This window comes from Fonsecaea pedrosoi, assembly GCF_000835455.1.
Source record: "Fonsecaea pedrosoi CBS 271.37 unplaced genomic scaffold supercont1.8, whole genome shotgun sequence".
In the NCBI taxonomy this organism is placed as follows: domain Eukaryota; kingdom Fungi; phylum Ascomycota; class Eurotiomycetes; order Chaetothyriales; family Herpotrichiellaceae; genus Fonsecaea; species Fonsecaea pedrosoi.
In genome coordinates, this window is record NW_013550608.1 from 2,043,808 (window position 1) to 2,069,519 (window position 25,712).

At 51.8% G+C, this 25,712-nt stretch overlaps 6 protein-coding genes across 6 annotated transcripts; 5 read left to right on the plus strand and 1 right to left on the minus strand.

Moving 5' to 3' along the window:
- Nucleotides 1-661: 661 nt before the first annotated feature.
- On the minus strand, nucleotides 662-3,691 carry Z517_12062 (uncharacterized protein; the record flags this gene model as incomplete). Its single annotated transcript, XM_013423642.1, has 1 exon — nucleotides 662-3,691. One exon carries the CDS (start codon nucleotides 3,689-3,691, stop codon nucleotides 662-664), a length of 3,030 nt encoding a protein of 1,009 aa, XP_013279096.1.
- A 641-nt stretch (nucleotides 3,692-4,332) lies between these two features.
- Z517_12063 (uncharacterized protein) lies at nucleotides 4,333-6,674 on the plus strand (the record flags this gene model as incomplete). The annotated part of the gene is made up of 2 exons (XM_013423643.1): nucleotides 4,333-4,487; nucleotides 4,538-6,674. 2 exons carry the CDS (start codon nucleotides 4,333-4,335, stop codon nucleotides 6,672-6,674), a joined length of 2,292 nt encoding a protein of 763 aa, XP_013279097.1.
- A 2,069-nt stretch (nucleotides 6,675-8,743) lies between these two features.
- Nucleotides 8,744-9,726, plus strand: Z517_12064 (uncharacterized protein; the record flags this gene model as incomplete). The annotated part of the gene is made up of 2 exons (XM_013423644.1): nucleotides 8,744-9,265; nucleotides 9,334-9,726. The coding sequence occupies 2 exons, from the start codon at nucleotides 8,744-8,746 to the stop codon at nucleotides 9,724-9,726; spliced, it is 915 nt and encodes a 304-aa protein (XP_013279098.1).
- Nucleotides 9,727-11,011: 1,285 nt separating this feature from the next.
- Nucleotides 11,012-13,048, plus strand: Z517_12065 (uncharacterized protein; the record flags this gene model as incomplete). Its single annotated transcript, XM_013423645.1, has 1 exon — nucleotides 11,012-13,048. One exon carries the CDS (start codon nucleotides 11,012-11,014, stop codon nucleotides 13,046-13,048), a length of 2,037 nt encoding a protein of 678 aa, XP_013279099.1.
- A 1,539-nt stretch (nucleotides 13,049-14,587) lies between these two features.
- Z517_12066 (uncharacterized protein) lies at nucleotides 14,588-16,145 on the plus strand (the record flags this gene model as incomplete). Its single annotated transcript, XM_013423646.1, has 2 exons — nucleotides 14,588-15,677; nucleotides 15,727-16,145. 2 exons carry the CDS (start codon nucleotides 14,588-14,590, stop codon nucleotides 16,143-16,145), a joined length of 1,509 nt encoding a protein of 502 aa, XP_013279100.1.
- Nucleotides 16,146-16,749: 604 nt separating this feature from the next.
- Nucleotides 16,750-19,752, plus strand: Z517_12067 (uncharacterized protein; the record flags this gene model as incomplete). Its single annotated transcript, XM_013423647.1, has 1 exon — nucleotides 16,750-19,752. One exon carries the CDS (start codon nucleotides 16,750-16,752, stop codon nucleotides 19,750-19,752), a length of 3,003 nt encoding a protein of 1,000 aa, XP_013279101.1.
- Between the last annotated feature and the right edge of the window lie 5,960 nt (nucleotides 19,753-25,712).

The following is a 25,712-nucleotide window of genomic DNA, read 5'->3' on the forward strand; positions in this document are numbered from 1 at the left end:
CAAGGATTGATTACGATGGCGTGAGTTGGTTTCATGGGGTCTCTGGAGCTGGGTATTTACCCTGTCGCCCTTTTACTTCCAACTTGAAGTGCCGCAAAGTACGGACTAGAGACGTGGATGGACAACCGGGATTCCACAAAAGGAGATGGCACCCCTTCTTCCTTTTCTTTCTCTTTACATTCGTTCGGCACGGACGGAGTTTCTATCGTCTCGTCACGTAATCTCAACACACCCCGGCTTGCCTTTCCTAGACCAGGACTTGATGATAATGATGTTGATAATGTATATCTCACTATGCTGGTGGGGACTTGTGAGAAAGGCTCAAGCAGGCAAGCAAGCAGGGGAATGGAGAGAGGCCACTTTTGAATTATACATACCACTTTAAGTAATACTTGGCATGGAGAGGGGGGAAGGCTTTCAAGGAGGGCGCGGAAATGACGAATGATAAATGACCAATGACACTACCTCATGAAAACACCTCGAGATCATGGAACCGGACATGTGGCATGCGTCAATCATGGAGGTGTAAGTTCGAGGAAAAAGGCTCCAGCAGAGGCCGATAGAATCTCCAGCTTAAATTCAATTTCAACTCATGCTGTCAATCATTTGGTAGCCATTGCTCAAAACTCGGTGGACTTTCTTCGCGGTCTTGGTGCTCTATTTATGCAACAGCCATCTCAACAGCCACCTCGTCTCTTTGCATGGTCCGCGCTTTCCTACTGGCCATAGCCTTCCGGCGAGCTGTCAATTCCGCATTGCGCCGGACCCTCTCCACCCACTTGACTTCGCGAGCAAGAAAATCCCTGACCTCGTCGTCTGCCGGCCAGCCCAGCTCGCGACAGTGCTCCCGTGCTTCCCAGACATCACGGCCATCACTTGGTAAAGGACTCTCAAACCTCATGCCACCATCTCCTCCACAGGAAGAATTCGCAGGACTCAATAAGCTACCATCGAGGAAGAGTCTGATGGCACAGAGTACATCACGGAGTGGAGACGGGGTTAGGTGCGCTGTGTTCCGAGACTCGGATTCGGGGGCAATGTTCTCTGTCCCAAACACCATGGCATGCTCATTGACCCATCTCAAAAGCACAAGCAAGCCACGGATGTCATGAACAGACACTAGGATGCTGATCATGAGTTTGAGATCCTTCAAGTCAGGTACGACAAGGAGCGTACGGTCACGCCCAGGAAGAAAGGCTGTCATGCGACCATAGATTGCTCGAGCGAACGTCGACTTTGAAAGGGAGCCAAGATTTTGTGGTGGGATGCGCATGTTCACGTCCCTCAACATCATGTTCAGCGTCTTTGTCAAATGGCGGAAGGTGTCGAGGTCAGGATGGATGTCAAGACTCTTCTCCTCAGGGGAAAGAATCCTTCTCAAGCGGCGCCACACAGCTGCTCTAGCTGCGGCACCTTTGTAACTTGCCGGTGATTTTCCGATGCTCACCGAAGCCCCTTCTACAAAGGCGTTCCAGACGCGAATGTCTGTGATGCCTGCAGCGAACAGCAGTTGCGACGCGTATGTCAAAGCAGGCACATCTTGATGATTTCTCTTGATCAATTGGTCCGTAACAAAGTCCATCCTTCCAATGTCACGAAATATTAGTGAATCATTGGGTCCGCTCTTGCATATAAGCGCAATGAAGGCAGCCAAAGTGGACTTGGGGATTTTGTTCAAACTGTCCCGAATAACGGAAGCTGGGTATTTCTCTGCGTGGCGGAGCACGTCTTTTGTGACTTCATCCCATCGGCTAGCTTGAACGTACCCAAATCCAGTTTCAAGCTTCACGGAGTGGTTCAAAAGGCTGGCAAGAAGATGACCAGCTGGTTTCACCCCGGCCCGCAGCATGTGCTCATAGAATTCATCCACCGAGGGAACCTCAGTCTCAACATAAATGACCTCTCGGGGATTTTCCGAGACTTCAAACGGTTCTTTGACATCGCCTGCGAGGTATTTCCAGCCTAGCGTAGAATCTGGCTGAATACTTGAATTGATGAGTTTCTCCAGCATCGCAAAATATGGTTGATAGTGCGTTTGGGAGGCGGGTTTGGATTTCTCGTAGGAACAAAAGGATGCCCATGCCTCTCGCTTTGTCCTTGTGGCTCGAATGCGCGCCGCCCAAAGTTCCGGTGGGTCGCTGGTTTCAATTTCTTCCTGCTTCCCAAAGCCCTGTAACAGAAGCCACGGCCGTCGTTGGCGCATCAGTATGGCGCGAGTTTGAATTGTAGGGCTTCTGTCCGTATCCCACCCTGCGAGAACAGCAGCGCTCCTTTCCCAGTCGCCATGAGAGTACCCTGCTGTTTTCATTCGTTGCAATAGTTTGATAACACGGCTCTCCTTCCCAGGATATTCGAGATCCTGTTCAATTCCTGACTTGATATGACGCCAAGGGGGCCAAGATAGAGACTTAGCCTCAGCCCAGGCACGTTCCTGCCCCGTTTTAGGATGCAGTAGTTGGACTGCAATCAAAGCGCGATAGCCCTCACGCGTCAGTAGCAGCTGCGGGGAGAACTCGAACATTTGACGGACGAGTGAGAGCTGCGCATTTTGCTGTGAAAGATATGCATTGTATGGTGTTTTGTAGGGAGCCAGAGATATTAATGATAAGAAGCGATTGTAGATGTGGGAAAGGCGCAACAACTCCGGACCCTCGAGTGAACGAGGATGGACACTGTAGTAGTCCGAGAAAAGGTGCTTAATGACAACACTGATATCCTCGAAGCACTCGGGGGCCACTGACCGAGTATGTCGCAGTAACCGAACAACTAGGCACACTCTTGTAACCCAAGACCAGCCAAGATACTCCTTGGCTTCCAAACAGATTTGTAAATCGGCTAAAATACTTTTTATGAATCCCTTCAGGGCAAAAGGACTGATGTTTTCCGCGCGAAGGAGTTGTAAGAACACGAACTTCGGTATCCGACCTTGTCCAGATTCACGTACTTTTTGGGCCAGGATCAGGTACCTCGTAAAGGCAAGGTCAACGTTGTCCGATGAGAAAATCCACGCCCAAGTTGCGATATCAGTAATGTCGTAGCCGAGATTCTCCAGAGTTCTCAACGACTCATGAGGAAAAGTAGTTCCTAAAGCAGACAAGACCTTCTCGTCGTCCTGAGCGTCATGCAAAAGGGGGGCGATGTTCTGAAGGTAATCGAGGAGAAGTTTGCGTAGAAAGGTTGAGCTTCTGAATGTCGTGGTAGCTTGTTCGCCCACCTTCCGGCTGCTCATCTGCCAGTGGAGGACATTGGTATAGGACAGGTCAACCCTGTTCCGTCTGGGATGAGAGGGAAGGAACAAGGATAAAATTCGATCGAATCGTCTGCGAAGCGGTGACCAGCGTTGTGAATGATCCGTTTGAGGTTGGGACGTGCGACTGTTATCCGCCTCTATGTCTTCTGTGTGACTCTCTGCCGCCTTTTGAGGATTCTGGCGGCTGCTGGAACAGCTCCCGCCATCTTGTCTGATGTACTCGGAAAACTCGGAGAATTCTGTAGGGAACAGCGCTTGTTGGTGAGCTAGAAAATCCGATACAACCGGCGTTGGAGTATCAGACTTTGTGCCTGCGGCCCGACTTCCGTAATGTCGGGTTTGGAAATGATATCGGGCAGCTCTGGTGCGAAACTGTAGGTGCAGGAAAGAGAAGGCAAGAGGCCTTCCGGTCGGAAGACGAACACGGTGGACGCTGAGCATCCATTGATGCTTCAGCGGAGAAGCAATTGAGAACCTCAAAAAGAGAAGAGCTACGCGTGATAGACGTGGATTAAGATGCCGAAGCGAGCATCATTCCTATTCAAATTCGATCAAGAGTTGAAAGGCGAGCTGTACTCGGTACAGCGAAGATCAAAGCGAAGGCACGCAGGCGCGCCAAGCCAACGGCCAACTGCGGCTGTCAGTCGATCGCAGTCAAACTGCATCGACTTCAGATTCGGAGCGTCCGCAGCGAAAAAAAAACACAGTCAGGTAGATTCATCTCGCGATCCACAGCCAAGCAGCTCCTGGTGGCTTACTCCATTGCACCCGGCCGAACTCGGTTTACCATTCCTCTCGTTGCGTTCCTGTACCAGTCATCCTGCAAGTCCGCAGCGCGTGTGGACAACCCCCTCATCACTCCCTTTTCTTCTGCCAGTGTCGAGACTATTACACCAGCCAACCTGTTACAAAACAAAAAAATCGCGCGTTGTTTGTACACATCAAGGGTCTGAACCATGTTAAGAGACTAATATCGCGATATACATCGAAATTGCATGTGGTTGGGTTAGTCCACTCCGGCTTGTCGCCCGCCAACAGCATCACAACGGGGCTCCTCAAATTCATCACGACGTTTTCCCAGTATGGCCGAAGTCAACGGCATCGCAAAGCACGAAGATACCAGTACGGTTTCCGCATCACACCTGGGTAAGCGGAAGCGCACGGTTTCCCCCGAAGTTGCGCCAAAAGACACTGCTCTACAATCGACCCTACAAGATGTCCTGCGAGTTCTTCGCAAGTACGTTTAGCTGTTCCACGTATGTGACAGACCACTAATACGCGGTATAGACATGACACCACTCCGTCGCTTCTCAAATACCCTTTGTCTTCATCGAAGTCCGGAGCACCTGACATCAAACGGGCCCGCCTTGTCAAGTCAGAATCCGCCAACGATACTATCGAGGATCGCATTTTGACGGGCTCATATGACTCTTTCCGCGCCCTGAAAGAAGATATCCGAAGTGTTCAAGATGCCCTGATCACCGACATATCTGCTACAACACAGAATGGCAACGTCGAAACCGATGTCCAAGGGCAATTATCAACGCTAATAAATGTGCTCGACAAGTATGAAACTGAGTCTTCAGAAGTCGCCAAAATCAAAAGTGAAGACTTCCCGGGGGCGGACTTGATCAGCTCAAATTCTAAACAGTTCCTCTCTCTGCGCAGCCAAGTCAATGGTGGTGTCCAGATTCTCTTCTCGGGCCTCCAGGTTCCTCAACAACCCGGAAATGACTGTGCAGCTGTTATACCCGAGACTGAATGCTCAAGGCTACCTAACGGATTCGAACTTACAGACTTCTCGTCATTGGGTGGAGATCAAGATGCAACGAAGAAGCAAGAAAGGAGGTCGTTCGGGACAGTCTTTCGTCCGATCGGCCGAGTCAAGCCTCTAGATCTGCCGCACACGGCAAGGGACGTGGCGAGAGGCAACAATCTGGAATTCATTCCAAACTCTAGCCGGACAGAGAATCTACCCCAGAACAAGCACGACTACAAGTTTGCGAGATTGGCTACGAGTTCATGGCTCTCATATTCTACCACAAGTACCCAATCACAGCAGGATAGGAGGAAGGTACAGCCGACGTCCAGAAACAATGATTTCAAAGCAGCCCTCGAGGCCAACAGCGTGCGACATGGTCATGACCTGACTGCAGATGAATTGTTCAGCTCTGTCTATTGCTCCTTCGCGCCAACCTCAGACAATGCATATTCTCTTGTCTCTGCCAAAGACAAAAGTCGGCAATGGTGGCAACATCACGGCGAGCAAAAGCTGTCAAGGCTTTTCAGGACAAGGGACACGGTAACATCACTTGTTGATGGACAAAATGGAGGAACAGAAGACAAAGACGAGTTCGCCGAGTTGGTCGCGAACTTCAAGCCTGAAGAAGACGAGGCAGAAGAAGCCCAACCTGAAGCCTCAGAAAAGGATGTTGAGAAACTTCTGGGAGAGGTTTCCGAAATGATTGAAACACTCAGCTCCTATCAGAGGAACCGCAGCCTTGAGACCATTGTGTCTGGCGCCGTACCGAAGCCAACACACCCGGAAATCGACACCTTTGAGATGCTGAGAGACCAACTGAACATCTTAGTCTCGTCATTGCCTCCTTTTGCCGTCGCCAAACTCAACGGCGATCAACTCGAAGAGTTGAACATCTCCACAAGACTTGTTGTCGAAGTGCCAGACTATCCGGGGACAGGACAAATAGATGACTACATGACGCGTCGACAAAAGATAGCCCACCAAAACACAACGGCAGTAAACCGTACGACGGGGACACCTCAACAAGTTCGCCCGAACTATTCTCAAACACAGGGGACTCCGATAGCATACAACACCCAAGTTCGAAACTACAATGCTTCTGTGCCCGCCACTGCAGCTTACGGCATTCGAGCACAACAGAGTTATCAAACCCCCACCATTGCGCGACCAGCCTATCAGCAAAATGCATATCAAGCTTCGGCAACCCCTTACTCATCGTCTCGACCCACGATACAACAGTTTCAGCGACCCTCCATGCAGAATGGTTATGGAAGTTATGGCAGCAACGCGTCAGCGCCGACCCAGACACAGCCGCAAACCCCGGGCGGGTATCGACCGACTCAACCCGGATATCAACAACGGGCACAAGACAATGCTGCCACACTGGCGCGATCTGCCTCACCGCAGAAGCCAATAATCAATGGTGTTCCGGGGCAAGGACACCAATACCCGCGTCGGCCATATCAGACTCCGCAAAGTCAGCAACCACAGACACCGTACACTTATCAGCAGAGGCAGGTTTCTGGGACCCCCAGCACACCGATAGCAGCTGCAGCTGCAACAATTCGGGGTCCATACGATGGCAGATACGACGGTGCAACGGATCGGAGCAGCAATGCTCCGGGCGATAGTTCCTCTCAGACTATAGAGGTTTCTCGGTAAACAGGATAGGCGCAAAAGGTACGGGCTGGGACAAAACAAAGGAAAGGTGCAAGGAACTTGGTTCAAATCCTTGCGTCTTGTGTACTATTATCCCTGGCGGTAACAACATGTTCGGTTCTTCGATTCTTGGAGACATGCCTGCGTTTAATCTCGTTAAAAGAGAGGTGGTGATGAGAATGAAATGGGACTGTCTATACCAGACCCGGGGGGGAGGGGGGGGAGCAGAAAAATCGCCGATTTTAATGCAGTGGAGGTTTGCTATACCAATAATGAATTGATCATTGAATATTGCATTCCTTTTTTCTCCGCTCCCACGTCAACCTGGCCTTTTAGTTCTCCCTTGATCTTTGAGGCACCTCACTAGCCGTCCCAAGAAGACTACAAAACTTGGTAATCGTCACTCCGCGAGGACAGATGAGGTTGCCTATCGAGTGACGAACGGGACGTTTCCTTGGAACTGCACACTGGGCTGTCCGGCGTATGCCTTCAGCATCTGGGTTCCAATCGTCGAGTCGATGGATGTTGCATAAAGGTCAACGAGAGGTGGGAATAGAGGGCAGGGGGCCTGCAGGAGCGGTTCGCGAAGACCTAGGGAAGGCGTCAAATGTTTCGAGCCGGTGAGGCCACAAGTAGTCAGGCTTGAGATCTGCGAGCAAGGCATCCCCTGGCTGCGAAGTAAAGGATTCGTCCGTGTTAAGTTGGCAAGTTCTTTGGTTCTTGCCTTGTGGTGGTGGTAGGCCCACTAGGTCATTAGGTGGTGAACCCCTGGTGGCCCCAAAGGTGGCCATGCCGCAGGACGATGATGTCGTCCAAGGCGGGAGAATGAATCCACCCTCTACGTAGGCACGGCTGTGTCAGAGGTAATCAGGTTGTCAGGGCAAAAATTCCATGTAACGAATTTCTGCCTTGTCTATTATTGCCGCACACCACTTGAGTATATGAGAACGGCCCATTGTCCGCTCTCAACTGACTACCCGCTTGCTACTACCCAGCATTGTCTTTCCTCAATCCAGCTCAGAACACATCAAGCCATCCCCTTTTCGTCCCCCGTGCCTCAGCAAGCATTTGTTCCACAAGACTCGACGCAGAGACTCCCAACAGCAATCCCCTGGGTGGCACACATCCTACGTACAGGCACCACAGGCACAGCCGTAACCCAATTTCGGCTCCAAATATGTGCTTCGGTGGCGGTGACAGAGATGAAGCTGTGATCATCAGACGACATGAGCGATCACGACCTCGCTACTCTCGAGAATATGTGTCAAGGCCAGAGGTTGCCACCTACAGGCGAGAAAATCGCCGAGAAACGGTCACCAGACGATCAACCTCTGCCCACCGACCCAGCCACGACCACTATTCCGAACGTCATTCCGACTACTCCTACGATCCACGGCGACGCAGCGGGAGCAGGACACGGATTGTCACTGAACAGAGGAGGGAGAGAGACCGCACTTATTACTGATGTGCCACCAAAAGCAGCTTGAGGTCTGTACCCGCGGGATGAAGTGTATGATATCATTACGGCGGCATCGTGAGGCTGGGCTTTTGGAGACAGTGACTGCACAGTCAGTGCAAATAATGGACACGTTGGAGATATATTTTTGGCTAAGATAATTTAATTTGGTGTCACGATGATCCCCTGCCTTTGTTGCTCATGTTGACGATCAAGTGGGTGTCGAGATAACCGGATTGAACGACAAGCTGGCGAAGCAAAGATGGCCTAGCAAGGTTCGCCATACGCAACGAGCTGCAAATGAGGTGGGGGAATACTGAATGCTTGACATCGTACCATCCAAGTGTGCCAAGGCACCCCTCCAAGCTTCAGAGTGCAATACGTCATCCGCCCTCTTCCTGCCCTTTGGCGCATTCCTGCACTCTGCTGTATCGGGCCTCGAGGGGTTCTTGTTACACCCGCACCCAGTTTGTCTCGACGACCTTCAGTCCGTCTTCTCCAACCTATAGCGCATACTTGTAGCTCCTCCAAGCTTGCCCGCCCTACATCGCATGTTATCAACGCTCACATACCGCAGAATTTGAACCCTCCAAGCAGGTACCCAATCACTTCCGCCATGAATCGAGCTCTATCCATCCGGTCCCGCAAGAAGGACGACCATGCTAAGGAGGCCTCCAAACACACCTTTTCCATCTCGACCCTCCGCGGCATGCACCAGGCTGAACTCTCCAAGAAACTCTTCAAGCTGATCAAAACCGAGAACCACTGCATCGAAGCCTATGAAACTGCCGGCCGCGAGCGCCTCTCCATTGCCTCCCAGCTTTCCGACTGGGGCGAAGCTACCAACGACGATGCCGTCTCGGACATTTCGGACAAGATTGGGGTCATTATGTCGGAAATAGGAGAGCAGGAGGATTTGTTTGCTCAGAATCTCGAGGACTACCGATCTATCCTGAAGCAGATCAGAAACATCGAGGCCAGTGTGCAGCCAAGTCGGGACCAGAAGGTCAAGATTAGCGATGAAATCCAAAAACTCAAGTACAAGGAACCGTCTAGCCCGAAGCTGGTCACACTCGAGCAAGAACTCGTGCGAGCAGAAGCTCAGAACCTGGTCGCAGAGGCTCAACTTACCAATATCGTAAGAAACCCCAAGCTCACGAAGACCACCCTAGCGAGTCGCGGTCTTTACTAATATATCCAATACAGACCCGCCAAAAGGTCAAGGAAGCATATGATCTACATTTCGCGGCCACGATCGAGCGTGCAGAGAAACAGATCATCCTGGCCAAGTACGGCCGACGCCTCTTGAATCTGTTAGACGACACCCCAGTGGTGCCGGGAGATGTGCGCCAGCCCTTTGCCCAAGCCGGCGAGGCGAGACAGGTTCTTGCGGATGCAGAGCAAGAGCTGCAAAGATGGGAGCCTCATCTTGAACCAATACACTCCAACGCCGGAGGTTTAGGAACGAATCTGATGCCCATGGACGACCGCAGCACCCGAGCCACATCGGAGGTTCCTGATCCAGTCGCAGATCCTGTGCCGACGGAGAAGCCGGCGGCAGAGGCCCAGGGAACGCATTTGGAGCAAGCAACCGCTTAGAAAGTGGAGAGGTGGAGCGAGGAGCAGAGGAAGGAGAGGGAAAAGTTGGGCATCAGGAAATAGCAGGGAATGGGATTGATGCAATGTGCCTTTTTTTTGTTCTGCTTTTCGAGGTTCTCCTTTTTGATCGCATGCATGATGTTTCATGATGTTGTCGTCTTTGGCAGTCAGCCCGGTTTGTTGGAGCAGCTCTAGAAATGAGGTGGAGGTGAACAGTTCTGTTTTTGGTAGCAACTCCAGAATTTCGACGGCCTTGGTGTCCCTTATTGTATTTCACGTCCGGGTGTGCATGTGTTTGGCATGAGTATCTCGGAGTATCTTTCCCCATTGATGCAGTATCACCGGAAGAAGGATCAGCCTTGTCACTCTGCACCACCCTCGTCACCATCGTCTTAAGGCTGATTGACGTAGACGGTACTCGTAGGGGTGCATGCCCGTGAAGCAGAAGAGGGCGATCCTGCTCGGCGGCGCCGCAGGAAGATGGGAAATGCAACGCGGAGGGGTGGCTGGCCTAGCCATTGGAGGGAAATAGCCAGGAGGCCCATAAGCGACGCAGTGGACCTTGTCGGGGCGCCAGTAACTAGGCTCTCAGGCCTCACTAGACCGCGCAACCGCCTAACCGAGGCTCGCTTCGATCTTTCGTGTCGCCCAAGTAGTGCTGACATTGACTTGTCGTGATTTGCGCTGACTGATAGGACAACTTTCCCACCAAGAATTGTGCCCTCTTCACAAATGCTCACCTTGTTTCAGAGTTCCCAAGAGGAGCCCCTCCGATGGCGGGCGGAGCGAGCGAGAAACCGTCATCTAGTCGTTGTTTGGTACCATGCTCACTTCTGACTGTCGCGCCGGGGCTGATGATTCATGGACACAGGACGGGACTTCCACCAGTCGAGATGCTGAGTTGAGATCTCGGCTGTTGAAAGGATCCTTCCACTCGACGGAACCCTGAAGCACTCTATCAAGATATAAAGATTTTTGCCTGCTACCAAGTGGACTGGTGACTACCTCATCTATGGTCAACTTCTGGCCAATGTTCACCAATGTCACCTCGACTTGCACACCTCTGATCCATCCCTGAATCGGCTATTTGCCACCGCATCTCGAAACCTCGTTAACCTTTCCTCTTTAACACTTCTCAGACAAACTCCGCCTCGAACTTCGTTTATTTTGATCACCACCCTCTCTGTTCCTTTGGAGGAGTGGTCCTTATATTTCCTCTGCTTGCCCAGAAAATATCATCTCAAAGCCCGGTCAATCCTCGTCCAGCAGACACGCCTGTGACAAGATGTGGCCGATACTTGGCCTTGGGTTGGCTGCTTACCTTCTGTACAGCGTGGTCAACTCATTGATCCGCTTCCGCCGCAACGTGAACAAGGCGAAACAATCCGGCATCCCGTATGTCGTTGTTCCGGTATACTATCTCAGCACCTGGTGGCTCATCAGCCACCCATTATGGCTGCCATTTCTTGCCAGGCTCCCCAGCAGCTGGACCAAATGGGTCGACTTCTGTGTCCCAGATTTCTATTACCGGCGCAGTATCGAGGTCTTCCAGCAGGTCGGTTCCGATACCTTTCTTGTAGTCGGACCTGGAGGTATCATGATGCACACTGCCGATCCCGCCGTCATCAGCCAGATCACCACCAGGAGGAATGATTTTCCCAAGCCCACACCTATTTACCGGTCCCTCGACATCTACGGTAAAAATGTCGTGTCAACCGAGGGCGCGGTCTGGCGACAGCACCGCAAAGCCACCAGCCCGCCCTTTACGGAGAAGAACAACCACCTCGTCTGGGCGGAGAGCATCGACCAAGCTTCAGACATGCTGGCTTCGTGGGTTGGACCAGAAGGAAAAGGCGACATCACGGTTGATCGGGTCATGGATGATACCATGCGCCTGAGCCTCTATGTTATTAGCAGAGCCGGTTTTGGGAGGAAATTGGAATGGCCTTCCGCCGATGCCGAGGCCGACGTCGATGTGAACTATGTTGACAAGTCCAAGATCCAGAATGACCAGGGTGATCGAGATCGTGGGCATTCGATGAGTTACACCTATGCCATCCACTGTTTGCTGGACAATATCCTGGTGCAGTTTCTCCTGCCTCGGTGGTTGATCAAGAGCATCCCGTCAACGTCGTTCCGGAAGGCCAACGAGGCCTATTATGAATGGGGAAATTACATGAAAGAAGCGGTAGAATCTAAAAAGAAGACACTGGAAGCAGGGAATGAAAACAGCAAGGACCAGATGGATTTGTTGGCTCAGCTGGTCAAAGGTCAACTGACAACCGAGAAGAGCAAAGATGTTTCTCTCACGGATTCCGAAGTGCTTGGAAACATGTTTGTCTTGATCCTTGCAGGACATGAAACCGCCGCCAATTCCATCCACTTCTCCCTGCTCTACCTAGCACTCTATCCGAAGAGCCAGAGGGCCACCCAAAAGGATCTGGATCGGATATTCCAGGGAAGGCCTCCCTCTGAGTGGGATTATGATCGTGACTTGCCTGCTCTTTTTGGCGGTATGGTCGGTGCGGTATTGGCAGAAGAGCTGCGGCTGGTTCCGCCTGTTATAGGAATACCAAAGTCGACCTGGGGAGTTCCTGATCAACCGATCACGATTGATGGAAAGACATGCACGGTCCCCAGTGGAGTCTATATCAGTCTAGCGACAGGCAATGTTCATCGGAACCCCAAGTATTGGCCCACCAGCAAACCCTCTTTGCCGGGCGGGAAGGTCGTACATCCCGCGGCGAACCTCGACAATGACCTTGAGGAATTCCATCCGGAGCGGTGGCTCTTGGACGAAAGTAGCGAGGTGGAACAGGTGCCGGCCAATGATAAGAAGGAAATGCCTAACGAGACCATTACTGCAGATGGCTTGGGTATCAACGAGGCAGCGGACACCTCGGAACGGTTTTACCGGCCACCCAGAGGGGCATATCTACCATTCAGTGACGGGTATCGCGCTTGTCTCGGAAGACGCTTTGCTCAAGTCGAGGTATTGGCCACCCTGGCAGTCATCCTACAGAATTACTCGGTCGAACTAGCCGTCGACCAGTGGGCAACAGACGACGAGGTCATAGCCATGGATGAGGATGCTCGCGTGGAGGTCTGGCAAAAGGCTGCCCAGCGAGCGAGAGACTTGATGCTCAACGGCCTCAGCGTCATCATTTCTCTACAGATGAGAGCTGGACACGTCCCTCTACGATTTGTGCCGCGAGGGAAGGAGAGGTTTCCTGATGATGCGGATGACAAGTGGAAGAGCAAGCATCCTGATCTATGCGAGGGAGCGCGGGCGACTCCTGGCTGGAGATTCTGGGCTTCCTGACTCGTGTCTCGCCTGCTGAGAGATGCATTGGTGGATTGTCTCTAGCTTTCTGTCTAGTGAGCGTGTGCTTAGTGGGATTCGGTGTTTGTGAGAAGGCTCAGAGATAGTTATGGGTATGTGCCATTTGGGTTGCAAGACATGATGGTGGTGCCCGAGACAATCCTGCACGTTGGCGAATATAACAAGTCGACCCTCCATCTACTGTTACTATGTTGAACAAGTCAGAGTTGGGGCATGTCGCCTATTATATGTACCACCCCATGGACTTACATCCGCTACCCCAGTGCTGACTTTTAATCTTTTCTTCTCTTTTCTTTTTTTTCACCGCCTGACTTCTAATAATGTCAATCGGTACCAGGCATTAGGGCCGGCGGCGGGCTCAAGCACCCTGCATGTGCCTGCCTAAGCGGCTTCGCTGGCTCAATCAGAGTCGCCGGAATTCTCACTTCAAACTGCGCTGAGCCACTTTGACTTCACTTTTCATTTTCTCTGGCTCGTTATTCGACTACTGGCCATCGACAATGATTTCCTAGTCTTTTATTTTTGATCGTTCCATCTGGTGCCATTTCCCTTTCCAACAGGCTGCCGACAGATCTAGGTGCTCTTTAGGTCTTTGTTCGGCTGGAGAAGATACTGGTACAGAAAGAGAGGGTGCCACGGGGGTGATTGAAACATCCCACGCATTCTTCTTTGCACCGCAGGCGGCCAATTGCATCTCGCAGCATCATGAGACGTCGGTCTATTGGATCAATCATCATCTCACTGGAATCTTCTGCCTCATCCGATATCCCCCTCGTCCACTAGCCAACAGTCTTTGCAGACCGAGCGGCGCCGTCGTGCATACCTCGATTTTTCCCCGATGCGTGGTCTCCCATGGATCCTGTCGCTGATGAGCAGCGGTGGCAATCGAGCCCACAGACAGCATGCTGTTCGTTGGCATCTACCCGCTCAAGCCAGGCGTTGGGCACGAATATCTTGATCTCCGATTTACATTCGCCCAGATAAAACCCGGCAAACCTCTTTGACAGGCTCCCTTGTCCTCCCACATTTCCCCTTCCCCCTCTCTCAGGCCTCAACGAGCCCCTTCCTAGCCCGACCTCGCTGTCCCCCCGTCTCCCTCGGAGTCTTCTTCGTGTCGCTCTGGAGAAGGACGTCATCCTGGCGCGCAGAACTCATCTCCTTCGACTTGGTCAGAGCGGTGGTGTTACATGTTTGTACCCCTCCCTTCGAACCTGTCACCTCACTCCTGGTTCGTCCTGCTTGTATCAAGGAATGACCATGATACACTGATGATAGCCGTTGCCACCACCACCTCTACTACTACTACCTCCAGCACCACTCTCCGTCTTGCTTTCATGACATTGCCTTTCGTTCATACACCCTTCCCCTTGTTGTCAAATGATGGAGCTCTTCGCCACAGACTCTCCGCTCTCTGTCACTGCTGGATGCAATCGACCCTCGCTATCGCCACTACCTTCATGAAACCCGGTCCTCCCATGAAACCCCCCTGTGAGCCAAGCTCTATCTCTTCAATCCTGCATGTCCGGCCCGGTGCGCGATCAAGGTCGTCGGCGTCGCAGCCAGACCTATGCCGGCCACAAGAGTGCTCGCTCATCCAAGCTGTCCCTCCTAACTGCCATCACCTCCGGATCCCATGGGTCGACTGGTAGCTCATCTACCGTCACGCAAGAATCCTACTCCAAGTCCACCTCAAGTTCGAGTAAACGAAGTAGATCCTCCCGGCCAAAGAGGTCAAGCGATGAGCGGAGGAGAAAGGCCTCGCCGGTGAAAACCGACCCAAAAGATGCCGCCGCAGAGAAAAACATGTCCAGAGAATCCGTAGACGTCTTTGCCTTTCTCGTCAAGGACGACGACCAAGGCGCCGCCGACTCCGATGCTGCCGACTCCGGTGCCGCCGAAGAGGAGCCTCATGCTGAGAAGGACGACTCTGATAACGAGAGCATCAAGGACGACTCTGAAAATGAGAGCATCAAGGACGACTCTGATAGTGAGAGCATCGTCCCGAGTATGCATTCCGACTCGGGTATATCAATGGGTGATAGCATTGTCCACTCCAACAATGACCCTTTCGTCGACACCCACTTACCTCCTCTACTCGAGGACGTCCAGGAACAAGAAGACACTCAAAAACCACGGGAGATTGGAGTCGATCGCTCGCAACGGCTACGATGGAAATATCCAGAGGTTCCCCAGGCCACTCATAAGCCTCCGACCCCGGCACTGATTGACAGGACACCGAGCCCTGTGCAGATTCGTGCACGCATGCCACAAACACCCGACGGATACGACAAAGAGTATTGCTTGCCCCGAAATGTTTTGTCTGGTTATGATCTCATTGCTGATAAACTGGCGTCGGGGGAGCTTCCGCCAGTGTTTCGCAACTTTAAGAAGATCTATTTTCGACTGCTTCTACAATTACAAGACGAAATCATCGAGATGGAAGAACAATTGGCTGCCCTGGACTCTGTCGATGGTCGCAGCCGGCTCCATCCTGACGGCACCATGTCGCCAGCTTCAAGAAGATTGAGCTGGCAATGGGGTCAATCAGATGTACCAGCACATCGATTACATGTCTTGGGACGACTGTCAATGAAGCTTGAACAATACTGTACGTCATGGAATCTCACATCGAAGGATGATCCGCTGACTGGTGCTAGATCAGGTTCTTTCGGCGTCACAGCGAGTCCGCGTACTCTCCTCATCCCCAACAGCAACCGAGATTACGCAGTTCCAGACATGGCTGCACGAGCACAGCCCGCTCTCGCTCTCAGAATCCAAGTTTTTGGACAACAGCGAGGATTTAATATCATTAAAAGAGACCACTCTATCCACCCCAACGCATTCCACCGGACCAGCATTAGAATACGTGCCCATTTGCATTCTTACGATGACGCTTCTGCCACTACTATGTTTCAAGTTCATCACCGGAGTTTTGAATCGACTGATCTTGCTGACTATTGTACTGGCGGCTGGGTACAGTAACCTAGAGAAACTTGACCGATCAAAGGTCGAACAACATCGACAATGGGTGATTGCATGTTTCGGTGTTTCGTTTCTGGCAGCACTCTTCTTTTAGAAAGAAATATCATGTAGTTGAGCGGCGACGCTCCTTGACTTGCGAAGAAGGATAGACGACACGAACCAATGTACCTCACTATATAGTCGAATCAATGTAGGTTAGAACAGAAGAATTGCCAGACCAACAAATAAGAGTGGTGTTGACGTGACTGCGCAGCGCAACTAGACAGCCTCGTCAAAAGTGCGGGGCGCAGCCTCGCCCAACTAGTGAAACCTGCGTTGATTCCCGGGGAATGTTTACACAAGGCGATCTTGAGCCGCTTCGTTGCCCCTACTCGGACCAGCTCCCAGCATCCCTCCATCCTTTTCCTTTCCTGCCCCTAATGTTCTCATTCCGTGCATCACGAATGACCTCGATTCTTACTCCTACGTTGCAGTAATCATCTGCACAGAAGTCCGAAACCCCACCCTCCCTCATCTGCCTGTTAGAATAGTCTGTCATGTGCCTGCGCAAAAGCGTTTGCACTGACAGTTGCGGGCAAAAACACGCCGGGATGAATCATGTCTTAACCTCTGTCCACTGACTTGGAAACTTCCTTTCGTCTCCTACCTCGAAACACGCGCTCCTTTAGCGACCATCCTGTCGTCCATGGTAGTCCACGATGACTTCTAACTTCATCTCTCGATTTACGGGCACCAACAACCCTTCTGCGTCCATCTATGACGCCATCCGGCAAGAAGATGAAGACTCGGACAATTTCGATGTCGAGGAGACCGCAGGGCTGACTGCAGATGGAGCAAATGGTAGAGATGGCTACAGCAATCAAGAATTACACCAGTCCCCCCTTCGGTCACATTGGAGAAGCCCAAGTCATGATGGTCGTGGTGCTCCTCTTACTGGCGCCACCTCCCCCGAATCTCACGTGCAGCGGAAAGATACACGCAGGAACCAGAACAAGACAAGACGGACTCCAAGACCTCACAAACTCTTGGATGTGGAAGAGGCGGATGACGATGTTCCGGCGTCGTTGCTGATCGATCACAACCCAATTGGTCTTGATCATGGCTCCATGTCCCTACCCCCTCCTCCAAGCCTGATGCCAGAAGGCCTTTTACAAGGTCGCAATGCCAGTCCTTCGACCGCTGCTCAAGACTTCCACACGAGATACCGTCCCAAGCCCAATATACGCGGCCAGAAGGGCGCTCAAGTCAGGCCTGCTGGAGGGATTGTTGGCGGCAACCTCGCCAGTGCAGATCCCAAGGAGAAAGCCATGTTTCGATGGGTCAACGTGACAGATTTGGATAACTTCCTGCTCGAGGTCTACACTTATTACCTGAATCACGGCTTCTGGTCCACGATTCTCATGCGATTCTTCAATCTCCTTACCGTCGCCTTTGTGGTTGGCTTCTCTATTTTTCTCACCCAATGTATAAACTATCGAGACATCAGAGGGAGCACGACGATGTCAGATATCCTCGTATCGCAATGTACCAGAAGAATGGGATTTGTTCCGAACGCTTTACTCTGGCTCACCACTTTTATATGGCTCTGGAAAGGGGTCCTATACCTGTTCGATATCCCTCGCCTGAAAAACATGCATGATTTCTACTTTTACCTCCTCGACATCCCTGAACCGGAGATCCAGTCGATATCGTGGCAAGAAGTTGTGAGTCGCCTGATGGCTCTACGAGACTCGAACCCTACCATTTCTTCGACGTCCAAAAAGAGCAGTGGCTATATCAAGTCACAGAACAAGCAACGAATGGACGCGCACGACATTGCCAACAGACTGATGAGAAGACAGAATTACATGATTGCCATGATCAACAAGGATATACTGGATCTGACTCTCCCCATCCCCTTCTTCGGCAATCGCAAGCTCTTTACTCGGACACTGGAATGGAACATTGAATTGTGTATTATGGACTTTGTGTTCAATCGCAAAGGACAAGTTCGACCTCTGTTCCTGAAGGATACGCACCGGAAAGACTTGGCGAACGCACTCCGTTCACGCTTCATCTTGGCCGGTTTTACGAGTCTCGCCTTTGCACCATTTCTTGCCACGTTCTTCGTCCTGAAGCACTTTTTTCAAAATTTCAACGACTACCAGAAGAACCCCGCCCAGATTGGCATGAGAGAATATACACCTTTTGCACAGTGGAAGTTCCGAGAATTCAACGAGCTACACCACCTGTTCCGTCGGCGTATCAACATGTCGTATCCCTTTGCCGACAGATATATCAATCAGTTCCCCAAAGACAAGACGGTTCAGATTGCCAGGTTCGTCAGTTTGATTTCTGGAGCTGTGGTGTCCGTTCTTGGCCTCGCGACGATTTTGGATCAAGACAACTTTTTGAACTTTGAAGTGACGCCAGGCCGGACTACAATATTCTATATCGGCATTTTCGGGTCGATCTGGGCTGTTGCGCGTGGTCTGCTGCCGGACGACAACATGGTCTACGACACGGCATTTTCCATCGGAGAGGTGATACAGTTTACACATTATGAACCGCAGCACTGGGCAGGTCGTCTTCATACTGTGGAAGTAAAAGAAGAGTTTTCTCAACTGTACCAGATGAAACTCGTCATCTTCCTGGAAGAAGTGCTCAGTATTTTCTTCACGCCCTTTGTGCTGTGGTTGAGTCTACCCAAATGCAGCGAACGGATCATTGACTTCTTTCGGGAATTCACGGTGCATGTCGATGGTATAGGATACGTCTGTACATTCGCCGAGTTCCGCTTCATGAACCAGGCGATGCGGCCTGCTCCCAAGGAACGATCGGGGGGGTCGGAGCCCGGGACAGGAGGTGCTGCCACAGGTGTTGCTAATACCAATGCCAACACGAACCTACGGGACGACTATTTTGCGTCCAAAGACAATAAGCTCGAACACAGCTACTGGGGGTTCATGAACGACTACGCGCGTAATCCGAAGACAGATGTCCATTTTCCGTATCACACATCCAGGCGGCGTTTCAACTTCAATATGCCACCACCTATACCGGGACTACCTTCACCGTCCTTCCCAGCTTCGGATCACGGAAATGCGTTTGGTGGCGGTATGCATGCGCATCGACATAGCGGCGGGGGTCTGGGATCGATCACATCGCCTCATCGTGGAGCATTGGGTACTCCCAGATTTGGCGCTCAGCATACCGCCACGGGACAGGGCCACGGTCAGTCCCAGCCATTTGGCTCTCCCCTGCAATCACTATTGCTCGACCCACATCATCAGCCCTCTGCAAGTGGTTTCGCTATGTCTCAACAAGCTCTGCGGCCACGTGGCTCTCTTCTTTCAAAGCCTCGGCGGACTGGCGCGGTTGAGCGGGGACATGAGATTCCTGACGATGTCGCCGAGGAAGAAGACTCTACTGAGCTTCAGCCGCAAAGAACAGACACATTTCAAGCAGACGCGAGAGGGCCTCAAGATCACCCCTCGTCTGCGGCCAGCGGCGTCCCGAATCAGGCCACTTATGAGGGCGATCTAGGATCCTGGAAATATGAGGTTGACTCCTCGTCTGGGGCGGGTAGTGAAGATGAAGAGAATGAGCGGGATGCACGGGCGATCATGCAACCCATGGGGCCACTAGGATTGATCAGGCAGTTTCAGAAAGCTCAAGCTCAGGAAGGGGGAAGGGCAAGGGGTACTACGACAGGCCTTTGAAATGTGAAGGTTGGGGTCACTTGGGAGTAGAAGAGTGAGGAGTAGGAACCATGATCAGGGGAGACGGCGACGGGGAGAACAGGAGCAGAACAAGGTCTCAGGTCTCAGGTCTCAGGCGCGACCAGGGCTGATTTCACAATCAAACTGGGATCTTCCATGATGCCGGAGAAGTCAATCTCCTTCATTTGGCAACAGGTCTTGTGCTTTTGGTGCCAGATTACAGCTCAAAGGATATTGGCGACACATTGGTGTTGCAATGAGTTGTATCAGTATCAGAACCCGCAGGGGGATCTCCTGGTATTGGGATTGTCTCGGATTGGAATCCGGCAGCCGAGAGTTGGGGCTGGCAGCAGGAAACGCTCGTGAAGACAGCATGCCAGCCAGTATTTGGTATATGCATCAGCAGGAGTTTGAGGGTAGGAAGGTCACGGGCGAGGATACTGCAAGTCCTCCTCACTCAGAAAGGAGTCAAACAGTCCAGATGAAAAGAAAAAGACAAGATTTCAACTGTGAATTTTTGTGATGCTTCCACTATTGAATCCTGGGGGAAAGATCTTTGACTGCCTGCGCGTGCATCCAGCATACATTGCGTGGTCTACATGAGACCTCGACATTCATGAGGGTGATAGCTCTCTCCCTCCCTCCCTCTTCCCGCCTTCGGGTCCCTTTGTCCGCTTTGTTTGTCTCTTTCTCTTTGCCTTTCATCTCATGGAATCCTTCCCTGTGGAGACAATACCTACAACGCCCCATCCTGTCCCGTCCTGTCAGCCCTGTCGTGTCCCGTCTCGAGTAACTAGGCATAGACCGGGTGCGCCCGTCATCATCCAGACCTGGACCCAACAGGCCCGCGAGGGAGTGGACGCAACTCGTAGATCCCTTACGCGCGAGTCCTTCGGTTGAGTTGTGGGGTACCCGGCGAGTAGGTATTTGGCATCACTCTGTAGATAGGTACATAGGTAGGTAGGTAGGTATGTATGTATCAGTAAGCATGGACCGAGTATAGCATTTCGCAGTACGGAGCTGAAGTTGAGGTTGGGGATTGAGCTTGGACTGGTGATGAAAATGGAAATGGAGATGGAGATTGATCAATGGGGAATTAACCGTATTTTGTCTTTTTGTTCCATTTCCCACTCTATTCTACTGTATCCTGGAGGTCTGCCCCCAACTTGCATCGAGGACCTCGCTACCTACCCTATCTACGAGAGTACGAAGTACGCAGTGAACCGAGCGGATGATATTAACAGTGACGATCCAGATACAGGTACAGACCCAGCCCCACTGCTCGTTCGGGTCATTGACGTATGAGTCCATACGATACAGTATCTCCTGTACTTTCGTATGGTCGTCCACCCTCAAAGTTCCCAGAGCGGGAGTGGGGGCCGTGTACTTGTCCCCAGTGGATATGTGAGATGCAAGTAAAGGGAGCGAGGAAGATATGTGCTGGCTGGCTGGCGGGCGGGCTGGCTCAGCGCGAGTTTAGCGCTGTTGGATGGCATTCGCGAGTACGAGGTACCGAGTTCCAAATACCTTCCAACAAGACAAGCCTAACCTAACAGAAGTGGATAGATCGACGGATCTGCCTGCATCCTCTCGTATAGGTAAGTGCAATGTACCGAGTACACACACATGTTAGTCCATGGTACCTCTAATATGTAGAGGGGACTCGCACGTCTCCGCTTCATACATACATACATACATCTAACATCTCACTCGCATCACACATCATCGTACGAGGGTGCGAGGTACAGGTACATATCTACCGTGCATGTAATTACATGTACATGTACATGTACATGTACTCCACACGAGGTTTTAAGGGCTTACTCGGTCCGGGTCGGTACAGGTACCTGGGTAGGTACCTACCTGCCTATCTGGTCCTGAACCACCTACCCGTCTGGGTAATTAGATGGTACATATTATGTTATTACCAGCAACTTGTTGTACCTTGTGCTCCGCAGAAGTCTTTAGGATCCGAGTATACCCATCCATACCCATGATGCAGTGCCCGACGGCCAACAAGTGCCAGCAGTGCGCTTAGGGGCCGACACTACCACTTTGCTTCGCTTGTCTTCTTACTCATACTCGTACCCATACTCGAACCACTAGACCCCAACAAACAGCCCCTCTCTTTGTACTTTGAACTCTGTACTCGGCCTTCGCGTCCGTCGCGGAACCGAACCTAAGCGTGACAACCCGGTTGCCGGCCACAAACGGTACTCGGTACTCCGTAGGTACTCCGTACACTTGGGTAAGATAGCCCGATAGCTAGCGAGCGAGCGAGCGAGCTACTGTACGTACTTGGCTGTGTAGATAGATGACCTTAGGTATGTACGAGGCATACCTCCGTAGGGCTGGGGCTATCTAAGACGGATGTGTTGTGGGAAGGATTCGCGCGGGGGCGGCAGGATTCCCGATTATCTGTAGAGAGCCTGTCAACAAAGCCGTGGGGCGGGCTGCATCGGGGTTAAGATGATATGTAGTGGCTGGATGGGTCGAAGAAAGGAAGAAATGAGACGGGGACGACGAGGACGATATTGTAAGGTTTGAGAGTTGTCCTTCTCGCTCATTCGTGTACGTGGGGTGGTCGATTGGGGACCCTCTACGAGGTATTCGTACTCGTGTCGGTGCGCTGGCCCCTGCATATTCGTATACGAGCAGAGAAATATGTGCAGGTAGCTTCTCACCGAGGAACGAAAAATGCTACCAAGTAACAGAGTGGTCGTATAGCGGTAGGAGCTCTAGCAAGAATGTGACAGACGACGGCAACAATGTTGAGGCTGAACGCACCGCAGACAAAGGGAAAAAGACCCCCTCCATGACAAAGCAACACCCCGTGATTGTTGCCCCGGCGGACCAACATTGACCCATCATCCATCCTTTCGGGCTTTACTCTCTTCTCTTCATCAACTGCCGCCTCGTCGTGGCAAGGCCAATGGAATCCTTTGACAAAGTACGGGTAAGCAGCTGAATGTCCAATTTCCAGCCATCAACCAAGCACACAGATGCGCTGTGACGGCGAGAAGCCGTGCCATTCATGGCGTTGTAAGGCCACACTCATCTTTGCTGTCCGTGATCTTGTCGAACGATTTCGAGTCGTAGGTTGACGGTGCAGCGGCAACATCCCTCCTGACTCACGGCTATGGCAATATTCACGACGTGTGACTGGGGCGCAGCATTTCATCCAGGCCAGCGATGGAAGAGAAAACGACCAGAATTGTGTCCAATTCTCTCGTTTCTTCGTTCACAGCGTGCCCATTCCTTTCCACCCTCCCTCCTCGTTCCCTCCGTGGCGATCGCCATCGTCTGGGGACAAGTTGCGTTGTCAGCTAACCCCCGGACAACGCTGCAACCTCGTCGTTGGATGCACGTGTGGGCCGGCCAAAGGGAGTCAGTCCCTCGATATGGGCCACCATCGTTGATTTTGTAACCAGAAAGGTGTGTGATGTCTCCAGTGAGGCGAGACGTGTTGATTGCATTGCGAAGCGCATCGTCTGTCTGAGAATGGCTCCAGGCACACAGGCCTCTCTCCACACCTCCTGAATGACATGCATGCATGGCTCATATTTCGTGGCAAAACAGAAACAGAAAGAAACTCCCACCCGGTGGCCCTACCTATTCACCGGGATCGGGGCCGTTTGATGGCCGATCGGCCACCCATGTGGTTCGAAATGTGTTGTTCCAGATTGTTTGCTTTGCTTGTTTGCTTTCTTTCCCACCACTTGCAACTTGGCGGAGGGTCCTTTCATCCTTGTCATCTACTCAAAACTGAATGGCAGTGCTCTGCTCTTGCTCCATCCTCGAGGATCGCATGTGGACAACTGACAGTTGTAAGCTTGCGGGTGGTCTTGAGCCAGAGTGATTCGACCGCTGTCCCGCCGACAACATATCAAGGTGGTGGGCGGTGGCGACTTGGGTTGGTCGGTATTTGCATCAAACAATCGTGGTCCCTTGAGTCAGACCATGGGCGAACTGGACGGACAACAAATGCTCAAGCATGTCACGTCACCATGTCCAAGGCCCTCTAGGACCTTGTTCTGTTAAGCAACGCCGAGGAAAAGCTTGGAATTGTTACATCCAGACAATTCGGAGGTTAGGCTCGACATGGATAGACGTATTGCCGACGTAAAAAATACGTAGTACGACAGGATCTGCGCGTGAATGCTTGGGACTTAAGGCCATTATCGAGTTTGCAAGCATTCAACCACGTATGAGTAGTGTTCTGAGACAGGATCTGGTGGCGGCCATCCACAGTAAAACAACTGGTATCCACACACCATGCAATCTGGCCACGGGCAATATGTAGTCATACTTCTTCTGACGAAGGAAGATGAGCATGAATATGCCGGTCGTGAGTAATAGTACAGTTTTGTTCGAACGCTGCCTAGTGAGATGTTTTTTGCCGCTGTTTCACCGTGGGAACACGTACGGCACGCCTTCTCTGACGGGCATCTGATCCAAAGATCTGTGTATTTGTGTACTGGCAACCATGTTGATACCGAAAAAGGATGGGCTGTTAAGACATGGAGAGACGAAACAAACCCTCTGGCCACCATCTCACTTGCATCCTTTGCAGGGCATGTCAGCAGGTCAAATCATGACAAGCAGATAAAATGGACATGGATATGGCATAATTACCACGATCCTTGTTTTCCCACATCGGGCCAAGTTTTGCCTGGCGGAGAACGCCCTACGACAGGGTGGACAGCTTGACAGGCTTCGTCTCCCTGCGAACCCCTAGCCTTTGGTAATCCAGGCTTATGACGCTGCAGTTGCCAAGACGATGGCTTACCTTTTGGCAAACAAGTATCAAGGGTTTTTAATCGGTCCTTGGTTGATAAATGCTCGTGGCGATATGACACGGTGGATCAGGTGACTGCATGAGAGCCGAAGACGGGGAATCCATCAACAAGGCTGAGGAGGTTGGTGGATTTACAACGTTGCGGATTGATGGGTGCGAATAGGGCCCCCTCCACGAACGAAATTCATGGGGAGACACCAGAATGTCACTCAGGCACCGACATTTTAAACGAGCGCTAGGATGGTCCAGCCCGCTGGTTGGACAATTGGGCGATCCGGCCATTTGTTACGGCCGGCAACTGGGAGGCTGATGCGGTGTGAAGAGGCACAGAGGGAAGTGCGGCAGGAGGGGAAGGACATCGTAGGGTTGTTATTGGACGGCAAGTCGCCCACCAAGGGCCACCCATCAACGATGGTGACGGGCAAATCTGAATTGGTCAGCAACCGTCCTTTTGGAAAGTAACCCTTCCAGAAATATGCCATGGCATTTTTCTCTTGTGTCATTGAAGGTAGCGCTGAAACAGTAGTGGCATTATTGGGGCTTTGTCTAGTCCCTGCGGTGAGCTGTCTAATGTGCGGTTAAGAAGACATCAACTGTACCGAGTAAGCGTGCTGGTGGCATTGGTCTTTGCCCAGCCAGTCTAGAATCAACAATAAGTCGTTCTCTCTCTCGGCTAGATTAATGGCGGTTGGGGTTGTACCAGTGGTCATTCAAGGAGAATCCCTCGTATATTATTGACCCGTCCTACCAACTATCGATGCTCATACGAAGAAGTTCTGGAATCCACCAACTAAACTATAACATTGGCTGTCACAAGATGCTGTACGAGTGTTGACAAAGGCGAGTTTGGTGGAAAAATCAAGCCGATTATACGGCAAATGGTCGTACTTTGCCCTCAAGCGACTTGGCAGCTGTAACAAAGTCGTGCGCTATTGCCTCGTTTAATCTGCTTCTTTTCCTTCCCTTTGCGAAACTTGGGACAATCGGAAAAGGTAAAGTGTCTGTAGCAGGAGATTCGCCGCCCTTTACAACAGCCTCTGTGCGAGCAGCCCCGTGGCTTATTGTCCGTTGGTCGTACCGCGTGCCGCAAGTTCATGACGAGAAGGCGCTTTATAAATAGTCGGGCTGGGGTCGATTATCAGGTAAGCAATTTAGTTCGCAA